Here is a 13,260-nt window from a genome sequence, read left to right on the forward strand (position 1 = left end):
TGGGCAGGTGGCTGGCAGCCCCACCTGTCTTCCTAGATAATGGTCTCAGGTGCTTAGGGCAGGGGATCCATCCTAGGGTCACCCTGGAGCCCAGTGGGCATCCCTCTGAACTTTGTGGCTGGAGGTGCCTCCCTGGGCATTTGCCCTGGCCCTGTGAACCTGTCCCTAGGTCTCAGGTTCATCCCATGGGGCTCTGCAGCCAGCTGTGCCCCCGCCCCACCCCAAAGGAGTGGCGGCCTGGCAGGAGTATCTGAAGGGACGCTCCATTCTGGGGGCCACCTGGATCCCAGGGAGGGCATTGGCTCATCACGGGAATGTACTCAGGAATCCTGGCTGAAGGTGCAGGCTGGGCCCCCGGAATGCCGCCCCTCTCCCTTCCTCGGTTAGTTTGGGGTCTTTCACAAAATATTTCAAGGCCACACAAAACCTTTCGGTCTCCTTGTTAACATCACCGATGGCTCTTGCCTGAATCAATACTATAGCTGTCACCTTTTGGTGACTTAACCAAGTTCTTGTCCCCTCTGGGGTAGCAGTTGGCATTGGGGCAGGAAGATGCCTCCCCGTCTACTTATCAGTGTGGACAGCTTCTCATTTCACTTAGTTGTACAGATTTTAACTATTACTGTCATTTTGTGTGAGCACAAGGGAACCTAGGTCTCACCACTTTAAACTGGACTGACTTTAAAAATTTTTTTTATTGAGGTGAAATTAACATAAGAAATTAGCCATAAAAATGCTTGCTGGGGTGGCATTTAGCTCCTTTGCAGTGTTGTGGGACATAACCTCTATTCTCATCCCAAAAGGAGGTCCCATTCCTACCCAGCAGTTACTCCCGACCCCCTAGCCTCTGAAGTCTGTGGTGCCTGCCTCTCCGAGCCCTTCTTCCATGGCCACCACCCAGGGTCCTGCTACATTAAAAACCATGGCTGAGGAGCTGGGGCGCTCCTTACTTCTGGAGTATCGTTTTCTGTACAATCTTTCTGGGGCGCTCCCAACAGACAGAAGATCCCCAAGGTGGGAGCGGTGATGAGGGAGACTTCCAGAGAAAGGGCAAGTCGTCAGGAAGCAGGCTCAGAGTGTGGTCAGCCCCAGGTTTTGGATGCAGCGGATCCTACTGCCCTAGTTAGAGTGGGGTCGTGGTGGGCCAGCCCCTGCCTGTGAGAGATGCACATGTGCGCAGCGTCCTGTGGATGCTCACTGCTGCCAGGGAAACTTAGTTTCCTCTTTAGTAAAGAGGGAGAACATTATCTGTTCACTTGGTGTGGCAGTGTGCAGTACGGGGCCGAGAATGGATCTGCTAGACTGGCTGGTGGTCCAATAGCAAGGGGTTACTTCTGTGCATCTTTATCTGTCTCCTGGGCCAGGCAGCTCCCTCCCTCCCCACCGCCGAAATCTGTCCCGAGCAGCCCCTCTAGGGCTCAGGAGTGACACTGGCCTCCATCATGCTTACCTTCCTGTCAGGAGCATCAGGGGTCCAAGGTGCCACCACAGTCTTAGGCTCAGGCCTCAGTGGCTGAGGGACAGCTGGAGCCTGGCTAAGGTGGGCTCCGGATGTTGCCTGTTGCCTCTGCAGCTGGCCATTGGGTGGTGATGACCCCACACCCATGCCCTGTCCTCCAGGTTCCTGAATTAATCCAACTATCAGGTCTCCCTGAAAGAGCTAACAACCACATCCCCAACTTCTCTACCATTATGTGGGTTGATTTATACCCCAACTCCCAGGACCTCTGGGATCTAGCCAGGACATTGTCCTTGTGCATCTGGGTGGACTCTTCAGACAGGTCATGCCTGTCTGCCTTGTAGAGGCCTGGGATGACTTCCACCCTGGGATGCAAAGCTGGGTGATAGGTTAGGGACCCTCCCGCCACCCTGTGGGGATGCAGGAAGGGAAACAAAGTCTGAGGTGGGATCATCACCTACCCCCATGGCTGCCCCACCTCAGAGCCCACTACACATCTGTCCACACCAAGGCCAAGGTGGCCCAGTGACCAGGTAACCATGGTCCAGGGTCTGTATCTGAATGAGAGACATCATCCATCCTTACTCCCAGCAGTGCAAGAGCAGGAAATTGACACCCCATGAACCCTTACCTCCCCTAGAGCCTCTGTGTCCCCCATAGTTTGCAGGAGCCAGAAGTCTCCGTGGTGGACCTGCAGAAGGCCTATTTAGCCTAGACAATGCCATTCAACCAGAAATGCTGTGTGGACAAGACTTGGGACATCCACCAGCTAAGAGTGGGGCGTGGGGAGCCAGTGAGGTCTTCTGCCTCCTGGGTGGCCTGTTCTCGCCCTTTTCTGCCCACAAAATGATTCCAGGGGGCCTCTGGTTTGCCAGAGAGATGGGAACCCGGCTGTAAGTTGGTGTGGTCAGCTGGAAAGAGGGCTGTGGTTGCCCTAAAGGGCCTGGGTTGGTCTACACTGCATCCCTGCGTTATTTAACTGGATCTGTCGCCACATGCCAGAGTTGGTGGTGGAGGCTTCCCCTTCCGGAGGCCTCTTTCAGCTCGGCCTCCTGCTGCTGCTGGTCTTGGACATCTCGGTGGCCTGGCTCAGCTCCCAATCCCTCCCAACCTCGGACACTTGATTCTGAGGTGGTAACCAAAGTGCATTTCTTAAATAAGTTAATATTTATTCTGCTTTGCTCCTCCCCTCCCCTTTTCCTTAAGAAGCTGAGTTTTCTGCATCAGATTATTGCAACATGTGACCTGAATTTTTATAACACAAAGGGAACAGAACAGAAGGTGTCAACTCCAGGGCTCCAGGCCACAGGGCTGGCCCGGTGGGAGGCACCATCGGAATGGGGCCCGGGTGTCTTATTGCACAGGTCAGCCCCCGGTGAGGTGGCCTTCCCAGAGTCACAGGACGTGCCTAGAACCCCCAGGCTGACGTAAAGGGGTGGCATGGGAGGGGAGTGCGGAAGGTGACGTATGGAGACTCAGACTGAGCAGAGGTGACACTGGCCGTGGTAGCCTCAGGGACCCAGCCTGCTGCCGAGGACCTGAGGCTCAAGCATGTGCTCCCTGTAACAGTAGAGCGTGGGGACGGTGCTGTGGCTCCCTTTCCCACGGACCGAGTCTTGTCACAGGCCTGCTGATGGCCTTACATGGCCACAGATGGTGGTGGCGGCAAAACTCAGGAAACTCAGACCTGAACTGACCCAGTGGGTGGCCAGAGGTCATGGGCCTTGACTCCCACAGTATGGTGCACAGAATGTGCCCACGTGCCTCTCCTGGGCTGTCCTCCCCAGCCCTCTACCCACCGTGGGGCCGGAGTCAGGGTCCACTATTGGCCTGCCTGAGACCACTGCTCTGCAGGGTGTCCCTAGCCCTGTGCCGAAGCCCTGTGTGCCCCGAGCCTGAGCTACACGGGCTCATCTGCACTGTCACCCGGGGCAGGGGTGGCTGAGGAAGAGCCCAGTTTCTTCACTGGGGTCCCGGGAACCATGAGGTACAGTCCCCGACCCCTCTCTGAAGGGTCCCCAGAGGGCATGGAAGGCTCTGTTTCGTGGGGATCCAGAGGCACTGCAGCCCCCGAGGAGGAAACTCTGGGCTCTGGAGTTACACTCTGACTGCTGTCCAAGAAGGGGCTCCCACTAGGGCCCCCCATGTTCAGTGGCTCAAAGGCAAAGCTGGGGACAGTTAGGTGCTCTGCCCGGCAGGGGACCTGGCCCCACCGATCTCCCTTGGCAGCGGGGTCCCCTCCGGTGCCCTCACTGGGTTCCGGGAAGTCCCTGTGGGGCGCAGCCTCACAGGATGGGGTTCTGCGCCGGAGGGTGCTGCTGCCCTCTGCCACTGAGGGCCGTGCAGAGCCCTCATCCTCTGCAGGGGGGTCCACAGAGATGCAAGGGGGGCTCATCTTCTTCTTTCTGCGTGCCCCCAGGGCTGGCTCGAGTTCTGGAACCCGGGCCTTTACCTCCCCGGGTTCCAGGTGGCCATCAGCACCACCCAGCTCCACCGAGGGCCACCTCTGTGTGTCTGCCCGACTTGGTGCGTCCGGGAAGCCCTGGGTGTCTACGCTGCAGAGCCTGTGCAGGTCCCGCCTGCTGCCTGCTATCCCCCGGGCTGCAGGAGAGGCCGCAGGGGAGGTCTCAGGGCTGTGGGGCTCAGCAGCAGGCCACGAGTGGGCGGAGCTGGTGATGTGTCTGACCTCCTCATCTGCCGGATCTGCAGCTTCAGCCTCATCTCCGCCAGGGGCCAGGAGCCGGCTGGAGATGCAGTGTTGTCCAAAAGTGTGCTTGCGGGTGCGAACACTGGCAGGCCGTGGGGAATGGGGTGGAGACTGCAGGGAGGCCCCCAGGGATGCCTTTCTCACTGGGGTCTTCTCTACAGGACCTGTGGAATCCGGGCCGCTGTCCCCAGGGCCATCAAGCTGCCCTTCCAGTGACTCGGTATGCACAGCCTCCTGCAAGGGCCCAGGGTTACAATGAGGAGGGATTCCAGCCAGCAGCAGGGCCAGGGACACCCTCCTACCTGGGACCTGGGGAGGCAAGAGATGCCCCCACCCCAAGAAGCCCAGGGGACAAGCCTGTGCCTACCACACTACAGCCACCAACAGAGGCCGCTGCCTGTAACACAAGGACCCAGGTCCCTGTGGCCAGGTCTGCTGTCACAGGCTGGGCGTCATGGTGGCCCTGATACTCTGAGACCGCCTAGTAGCAGCCAGGAAACGGGCTGCGCCTCCTCTAAGGGGGTAGAAGAAGCCATAGAATTCCCAGGTCCAAGGGGCAAGAATCCCCTACCTGTCTGCACAGCAGCCGGCCGAGGCTGGGGGAGCGTGGTGTACCCCGAGGGAGTGCGGCACACTGAGGGTCACTGCCCCTGGCTGGGGAAGATGTCGCTGGTGGGACCTGGAGGGAGGCACAGGGCTCCGAGGGCGGAGAGTGAGCGGAGGTGGCTTGGCCTGGGCAGGGATGTGTCTGATGAGTGCCCCACCACTCTGTCTCCTACCACCCTACCCGTGCCCAGTGCAGCCCGCTCAGCCCAATCCCCACCACCCTGCTGCGAGTCCCGTCTGCCCCCTACTCATCTGGGCCCAGTCTCCCGTTCTTCCCCTTGCCTGGTCCTGCACCCTGCACCCGTGCCAGGGCCCGTACCTGAAGGGGCAGCTGAGTAGGTCTCCATCTCCACTTCCTGAACTGGCTGGGGAGCTGCAGCAGGTACCACAGGCCGGAACATGTAGCTGTCACTGGGCAGCGACAGCATCCTGGACACGGATACCTTGCGCACGACCAGGTTTGGGGCATCTGGCCCACAGCCTGGGCTGTCCTGGAGGTGGGGAAACAATGCCCACTGGCCTAAAGCGACCTCTGCGCTGCACCCCTCCCCCTCCCCGGTCCTTGCTGGACTTACCTGTGCCCCGGGCAGGGGCTGTGCTGGGGGCCCCTGTGCCAGCTCTAATTCGACCTCTGCATCCATCTCGGCGTCCTCGCGGGCCTCCTTGTTGCTCTCCTCCAGGTGTTTCATGAGTACGGCCACCACAACGTTGACCAGCACAAACTGGGCCACCAGCACAAAGGTGACGAAGTAGATGGGCGACAGTGCCGGCAGGTAGCTGAGGCAGTGCTTGTCCTCGCGGGTGCACTCACGCAGCGTGTCCTGGGCCGGCAGGCGGCAGGGTCACGCTCCGGCCGTCCTCACCACCCGCCCGCCCCGCGGGCCCCACCGCTACCTTCATGATCCCATTCCAGTTGTCCCCGGTGGACACGCGGAAGAGGGTGAGGAAGGCCATGCCGAAGTTGGCGAAGGTGGCGTGGCGGCTCAGGCCCTCGCAGGGGTTGTCCTCGCTGCACTCTGCGGGGGAGGTGGGGTGGTGGGAGGGTTGCCGGCCGCTCCGCCCTAACCCATTCTGGGCCGACAGCATTGCCCACGCTTCGCCCTCCTGCACAAGCCTGGCCGCCTGGCTCGCAGCTGTGAATGGGCCGTATGCCTGTGGCTTCTGTGCAGGGACAGGATGGCCTGGCTGCTGGGCCTGGTCCAGGATCCTTAAACCCAGCTGGGGAAACCCAGGGTCCTGGGAAGGAGCTGGAACACCTCCACCTGAGTAGGAGCCTGGTCTGAGCTCCCACCTACCAGCCAGGACCCACCGGGCCCAGGTTGCCTTGGCAGCTGGAAAGGGGCCAGCGGGGACTGGGCTGCCTATGAAGGTCCCTACCTACTCCAGCCCAGAATGGGCAGTGTCTCACGTGACAGTCTAAAAGGACACAGAACGGGGTGTGTGGTCCACGCCCTCGAGGCCAGCACTTTGGGAGGCTGAGGCAGGACTGCAGGTTTCAGTCCCGTCTCAGCAATCTAGTGACTTTGGGAGACACTGCCTCCAAAAACAAGAATCTGGGAATGCAGCTCAGTGCAAAAGTGCTGGGTTCAACTCCCAGTACTGAAAAAAATAAATACATGAATAACAGTAAAAATAAAAACAAAGCCAGGGACCTAGCTCAGTGGTGCCATGCCTGCTTGGCAAGTACAAGATCCTGAGCTTGATCCCCAGTACCAAAAAAAAAAAAGAAAGAAAGCAGGCAAGCACACTGGTGGCACCTGTCTCCTGGGGACCATATGGGGGTCAGAATGAGGCATGCGTGTGTGACTACGTGCACTGTACGACGTGAGCATTCAGTGTGTGTGAGCGTGTGCGCACCTGAGTGTTTGAGTGAATGTTTCCAAGTACACCCTCGTCTGCCCTGAGTGTGGTCTTGCCTGCCCGTCTGGGGCATGGGTCTGGGTGCAGGCACATCTGTGTCACAGGCCTGTGTGTGCAATGGCTTCCAAGAAGGCTGACCGAGGCTGGATGGGTGGGGCACCCCAAGGGGCTGGCAGCCTGCCCAGGTCTGGGCCTGTGTGCTCGTGGCTGGGCAGAGCAGTCACACTTTGCCAGGTCCAGGTGTGTGTGCTGTACTCACCAAGCCTCCCGAACAGCTCCACTCCCAGGGCAGCATAGATAAAAAACAGGAGCATGAAAAGAAGGCCAAGGTTCCCTACCTACATGAGAAAGAAGCAGAAAGGGGTCAGCCTGGCTGCCATCCGGCCCACGGCACAGGTCTGGCACCCACCGTCCAGAGAGATTAGCTGAGGGCCAGAGATGGGCTCAGGCTGTTCCAGCTTTGCAAGCTCTTGCATGACCTGGAGCTCCCTGTCCTTGCCCAGTTCCAGTGCCCTCCCTTCCCTGCCCATTTCTGGCCCTCACAGTTCCACAGAAGGGTGCCCACTGCCCCCATGACCATGCCACCTCTGTCCAGCAGGTGCTATTCCCAAGGCCTGGAGTGTGCTGTTCCCTGGCCCAACCTGTGCAGGCCGACTTCACCTCAGATCCCAGGATGGGGAACCCCCGCAGGTGCTCAGTGGACAGGAAGATCATCCGGGGACGCTGCCTGCTGCCCCCAGGTCTGCCCACCCCCATCCCTCATTTCTATCCCCAGGAACACCTCAGTTCAACGAAACTGAGCAGCACTCGGGAGCGCTGCTGGGTGGATGTGTGGATAAACAGGTGCCAATGCAGAGGTTGCTAGAAGGACGGGGGTAAGTGGGTTGTGGGAGAGGCGGCCAGGGGACTTTCAGCTGAAGGGCAGAGTGACAAGGTGGGTGGCCTGAAGGTTGGGCAGTGGCAAATGGCTGAATGGGGACGGATCCCCACAACAAGAGTCTTTCATTAAGGCCAGAAAGAACATGGTGGGGCCAAGGGCACAGAAGCGAGGACATGTGCCCCAGCAACGCCAAGGCTGCAGTTCTCCGTACGGTCACAGGCAAGCCTGCCTCGACCCCTCATGCCTCTGCCTTCACTCCCTTTCTGGGGCCCCTTGCCTCTAGAAGTGTATCACTGGGGCGGACCATGGTCACTGTTTTTGCCCAGAGGCTGGCGCCAAGGCAAGTGGCCTATCCACCTCTTGCAGCTCAGCTGAGGCACACATGGGTCGTGACCTGAGCTGTAGGACCAGGCGCATGAGGGAAGGAGGGACGTGAGCCAGGCCCTTCCTGCGGCCTTATCCTTGAGGACAGGTGGTGCCCACCCTGGGGCGGTACCTGGGCCCCGACCTACCTGAGGCAGGGCTTGCACCACGGTGTCCAGCAGGGCCCGCATGCCCGTGGCCATCTTGAGCAGCTTCAGCACTAGGGCCAAGAGCTGAGTGTCAGCAGGCCTGGCTAATCCCTGATTGTCCAAGGACAATGAACAGCCCAACCCCTTGCTTCCTGCCTGGACTCTAGAGCCCCCAGCCCAGCCCCAGCTGCGGAGGTCTCAGACGTACCTAAGGATGGACGCCAGGCACAGGGCAGAGTGCATCTGTCCTGCTGGGCCTGGGACTCAGAGGCCACCAGTGGGTTCTGAAGGCAGTGATGGCGAACCTATAGCATGCTTGCCACAGTGGGCTGTTTGTTAACACTGAAAGCTCCAAAGCATTTGTCGTCACTGGCCTAGGGGTCCCCAGGGTGCGTGCACGGGGGCCACCTACCGCGGGCGATGCGGAGCACACGCATGATGCGGATGATGGTGGGGTTGATGGGCAGTGCAGCATTTATCTCGATCTCCTCCAGGGCAATGCCCATGATAGACAGCAGGACAATGGCCAGGTCCAGCTGGTTCCACCTGGACAGTGGAAGGGACTTCTCAGCACGGCCACTATCTCAGGCCCCACCCCCTACAGCCCAGCCGGGAGGTGGCACAGGGGCCTCCTCCTTGGTTGCCAGGGGGATCACCCATACCTGTCCTTGAAGAACCTCCGGAACCCAAAGGCCACCAGCTTTAGTGCGGCCTCAAAGACAAAGACAATGGTGAACACGTAGTTGCAGTACTTGAGGGCCTCGTCCAGTGACTAAGGGCAGAGGGAAAGGCTGGTGGTAGGGTCAGAGCCAAGCTACCCGTCCCTCCCCATGCTTGCCACCTCCCCATAAGGCCTCCTGTAGTCACACAGTGGTGGCCGAGGCTGGCAGGTGTCTCCCTGAATGCTGGCAGCCAGGTCCCAGTCTAGCTGGGCACACATAGCCCGTGTTAGAGTGAACCCGTGGAAAGGTTGCCTCCCAGGTCCGTAGCCCAGCAGTTGCCCAGTCAGTGCAGCTCCTGCTGCACTGCTGACCAGGGAGCCCTGTGAGGCCCGCCACTGAGCACTCGCTGTCTGCAGTTGGTGCAGGGATTAGGAGGCATCACCCTGTGACCCTGTAGCTGCCGAGGGAACTCTCAATAGAGGACCCCAGAGTCCTGGTCTGTCTGCAGCCTAGGCAGGGCCCCCAGCAGACCTGCTGTCCCTAGCTTTGTACAGAGTGACATTTTTAAGGCTAAGCACAATCCCAGTGAAAATTTGCTCTTCTATGGCCTTGGCCTTCCTCTAGGGAAGGAGACACTAACTGAAGGTTGGAGATGCAGGTTTAGCAGGTTGCAAGGGACCATGGCTACCCCAGGCCTGCTTCACTGTGGACATCACAGCCAACGTTTCCAGTGCTGGAGAGGAAACCGCACCCCGCCCTACCCACCGCCCCAGTGCGAGGCACTGGAGTTTCCACCCATCTAAAAAGGATGGTTGATGGAGCCACTGTCTCCACAGCCCCATCCCAGTGTGGGATTGGTGGGGCGCTGTGGGGCCCCCACGCCAGCACAGCCCTCCAGTGCCCCTTTCTGGCCAGCGGCACCTTGGGCTGGTTGTAGTGTTCCATAGACATGGTGATGACGTTGAGCCCGATGATGAAGGTGATGAAGAGGTCCAGGTAGTGGCTGGTGCACAGTGTATGGACAGAGCGGCGTGTGTGAGAGTAGTCAGCGTAGTAGGGTCGGCGCTGGGCCTCTGCGGGGAGAGGATGGGTCAGTGCTCTGATGGCACCCGGATGTCTCCATCTCTTCCCAAGAGGCTAAGGGTGGGGTCGATCGGGGAGGGTCCGGCTGAAGCCCAGGAGCTCATGTGTGGCTGAAGGAGGGGTTTGTTTTGGGAAGAGACCCCACTCTAGGTAAAATGAAGTTCCTTGGGAACCCATGGGCCAGAAAATGCCAGGATGCCTGAGGCAGGCCAGCTTCCCAGACCATGGTCCTGGGCGGCCCCAGGAGGGACTTAGAAGCTTCTACAGCCTCCCTCTATCCCCTCGGGTCCCCACCCAGGTTCTATCCTCCTGGGGCTTCAGGTGGGCAGCAGGAGGGCTTGGCCTGTGTCCATGCTGTGCTGATACCCCAGAGACACGGGCCTGGGCAGGACTGCCCTCTCGTCTCATCCACTGGGCTCTGCAGACCCCAGCTGAACAGAGATGAAGGTGCGAGCCACAACTCCTAGCCCATCCAAGGCTGATGTCACAGCAGTAGGACAGTAAAATAGGGGCCTTCCTGGGGACACCCCTCACGGTAAGGTTTCTCTGCACTAAACCCTGCCTGCAGCAGGCCCCGGTGTCCACTAGGCAGGCCTGCAGAGGATGACGTGGACTGCCCCCTCTAGGGCAGGACACAGAACCAGGCACTCGGGGCTGAAGGCCAGCGCCAATGAGAAATGACCCACCATCCCGGACACTCATGCTCCTCGGTCCAGCATGCGTCACTAGAGCTCGGCTTAGCTTGGGCAGCCAAAGGAGCCGGTGGCCAGTGCAGAAGACGGCAGCCACAGCCAGCAGGAGGAAGGTGGCTCTTCCCTGTCCCCGCCCCGTCCCCCAAGCATGCACACATGCAGACTGCAGAGGGACACACAGGAGCGACGGTGGCAGTACGGACGCCAGCAGGCAGCCTCAGCCCTTTACCCCACTACCCCCACTGGCACCCATCACCCCGGCACTGTGCCCACCCTGTGGTGGACCCCAGCATCCCTGGTGGCACGCCCCTCCCCGTGCAGTGGCTGGCAGCAGCGGGCTGAGCGTGTGTGCGGGGCATGCAGGCGGCAGGTACCTGGGCTGGGGAAGGTGCCTGAAAGACAAGGAGACATCTGAGTGGCCACAGTGAGAGGCAGAGGGGACTCTCAGGCCTGTGCGGGAAGCCCCCTGCCCCTGAGCCACAGCCTGCTCTAGCTCCACACAGGACGGCCAGAACCCGAGCGTGGCAGGCAGGAGGCATCTGAGATGCCCCATCTACCTCTCAGGCCCCGCTGCCCCTCCTGCTAGTCCCTCTGTGAGGCTGGTCCATGCAAGGTGCCTGTGCAGAGCCATTCCGGGAGGGGCTGCAGGCCCGGCACGGCGCCACCACACAGCGCGCACGGTACCGACCCGCCACCTCAGGCGCCTTACTCCTGCGCTTCCTCTCCAGCCTCCGCAGCCGCTTCTCCTCCCGTCTCCGCGCCTCCTCGGCCTCCTGGTGCTGCCGGCACTTGTGGAAGTTCTCGACCACGACGCCCACGAACATGTTGAGCACAAAGAAGCTGACGATGAGCAGGAAGGAGATGAAGTACAGCAGCATCCAGGGGTTGTGGTTCTGCACAGGCTGTAGCATACGAGGGGGTGGGTGTCCGGCCTGGCTGCCTGTTCGGCCGCCTTGGGACCTCCTCCCGGCCTGGCTCACAGCACACCTCACCCAAGTGCTCAAGCATAACACAGCCTCCGGGGTGATCTCTGAGGTGACTCACCCCGACCCCAGGGACACAGGACCTTGTTCAAGGTGATCCATGGTGGACGCCCAGCTACGCACCTGCTGGTCAATGCCCACAGCATCTAGCCCATCATACATGATGTTCACCCAGCCATCCTTGGACGACAGCACGAACAGGGACATCAATGCCTGTGGGGTGGGAAGATGTCACTGGTAGGGCTGGGCTCACCACCCTGCCCAAAAGGACTCCCCCCACGGCTGCTCTGCCCACCTGTCCCAGGTTGTCGAAGTTATACTTGCGTCGCACCCAGCGGTAGTGGGCAGCCCGGCACTCAGCCTTGGTGGAGATATTCCTGGTGTCGGCGCCATCACAGAAGTAGAACTTCCCCTTAAAGAGCTGGTAGGGCAAGGCTGTCACCCAGGGACCCCGCTGAGGCACCCTGCCCTGCCCACAGGCCCAGCCAGCATTCCCAGTCCCGCTAACCATGCCCACCTGCACTCCCAGGATGCCAAAGATGATGAAGAAGGCACAGCAAATGAGGACGATGTTCCCGATGGGCCTGAGAGATGATATCAGAGTCTCCACCACCAGCTTGAGGCCTGGAGCCCGGCTGATGACCCTGGAGACGGCAGAGAGGGTGTGCTGCTGGGCCCACTCAAGAAAACACAAGGAAAGTGCCATGACCCCAAGGCGGAACCAAATGAGTGGCAGAGAGCAACTGCGCTGCGGGTTCTCTCTGGCCCTATGAGGTTCTTCTCTGTTCCACCCACCTCAGAGGCCGCAGGGTCCGCAGCAGGCGCAGCACACGCAGGATGCCTAGAATCTTGGCACCGCCAGCTGAGGCCATGGCCACTACAATGTCAACCAGGGATACCAGGACCAGCAGCCCATCCAGCACGTTCCAGCTGCTCTGCAGGTACGCATGCTCTCCCCACAACAGGCCCAGGGCCACCACCTGAAGAGAAAGCGTCCATGTGCATGGCTTGGCAGGAAGGGTCCAGGGTCTGGGGAGCCAGGGGCAACGGGGCAGGATGGAGACCCCAAAAGACAGGGTAACAGGGACACCTTGGTACCTTCACCATCATCTCGGACACGAAGATGGCTGTGAAGATGTAGTTGGAAACACTGAGGAAGGCTCGCTCCTGTAGGGAGAGGCTGGTGGGAAGGCTGCACCCGCATCACCTGCTCCCCGCTTGGCCGGCTGCCCCAGCAACTCACAGTGCTGCTGGGGTCGATGTCCGGCCGCTCTAGGGCTATGGTGATGCAGTTGAGGAAGATGAAGAGGAGGACCACGTGGTCAAACATCTTGTGTGCGATGACCTTCTGGCAGAAGGTGCGCAGCCTAGGGAGGCGGCTGGGTCAGTGTACCTAGGTGGAGTCCCAGGACTCCCAGGGAGCCCTGGCCATGCTGCTGCCTCACTGGGCCCCTGCGGCTACCCCGGAGGGAGGGCGAAGCTGGGCCAGCGGCGGAGGAGGGCCTTACCGGTTCTGCGGGGAGAAGAGGTACAGGGCCCAGGACTCTCGACTGCGGCACCACTGGGGCGTGTAGGGCTCCAGCACCTTGTGTAGGCGGAAGCAGCAGCTCTGTGGGGAAGAGAGGTATCAGAGTCTGTACCCCTTTCTCGGGGCCGTCCACCCGCATCCTCTCCATCTCTGCCTCCCGAGCCTTGTCCTCCCCGCTCATGTGATGGGCGACCATGATGGATGTCCACAAGGCTACGGGGCCTCCTACCAGGCGCCTCCTGGTGGCTGACCACCGGGGCAGGGGACGTGGGCTCACGGCAGTTGACA

At 60.4% G+C, this 13,260-nt stretch overlaps 1 protein-coding gene across 3 annotated transcripts in view; it reads right to left on the reverse strand.

The window, feature by feature from the left end:
- Positions 1-727: 727 nt before the first annotated feature.
- The window catches only part of Cacna1h (calcium voltage-gated channel subunit alpha1 H), a 57,721-nt gene continuing 45,188 nt past the window's right edge, over positions 728-13,260 (reverse strand). Inside the window, exons 17-35 of one of the 3 annotated variants that reach the window (XM_033758499.1) lie at positions 12,953-13,053; positions 12,688-12,811; positions 12,543-12,611; positions 12,240-12,424; positions 11,962-12,088; positions 11,740-11,865; positions 11,568-11,657; positions 11,171-11,363; positions 10,836-10,853; positions 9,608-9,759; positions 8,687-8,796; positions 8,437-8,570; positions 8,025-8,095; positions 6,892-6,970; positions 5,667-5,788; positions 5,348-5,593; positions 5,092-5,263; positions 4,738-4,898; positions 728-4,400 (exon numbers count right to left, since the gene is read on the reverse strand). In XM_033758499.1, the coding sequence (XP_033614390.1) occupies positions 3,360-4,400; positions 4,738-4,898; positions 5,092-5,263; positions 5,348-5,593; positions 5,667-5,788; positions 6,892-6,970; positions 8,025-8,095; positions 8,437-8,570; positions 8,687-8,796; positions 9,608-9,759; positions 10,836-10,853; positions 11,171-11,363; positions 11,568-11,657; positions 11,740-11,865; positions 11,962-12,088; positions 12,240-12,424; positions 12,543-12,611; positions 12,688-12,811; positions 12,953-13,053 (3,321 nt within the window). In that variant the 3' untranslated portion in view covers positions 728-3,359. Of the gene's footprint in view, positions 4,401-4,737; positions 4,899-5,091; positions 5,264-5,347; positions 5,594-5,666; positions 5,789-6,891; positions 6,971-8,024; positions 8,096-8,436; positions 8,571-8,686; positions 8,797-9,607; positions 9,760-10,835; positions 10,854-11,149; positions 11,364-11,567; positions 11,658-11,739; positions 11,866-11,961; positions 12,089-12,239; positions 12,425-12,542; positions 12,612-12,687; positions 12,812-12,952; positions 13,054-13,260 lie in introns of all 3 variants that reach the window. The other 2 variants (XM_033758500.1, XM_033758498.1) reach the window with 2 other exon arrangements.

The sequence above is a fragment of the Fukomys damarensis genome, unplaced genomic scaffold (genome assembly GCF_012274545.1).
Source record: "Fukomys damarensis isolate Sample0158 unplaced genomic scaffold, DMR_v1.0_HiC HiC_scaffold_34, whole genome shotgun sequence".
NCBI lineage: Eukaryota > Metazoa > Chordata > Mammalia > Rodentia > Bathyergidae > Fukomys > Fukomys damarensis.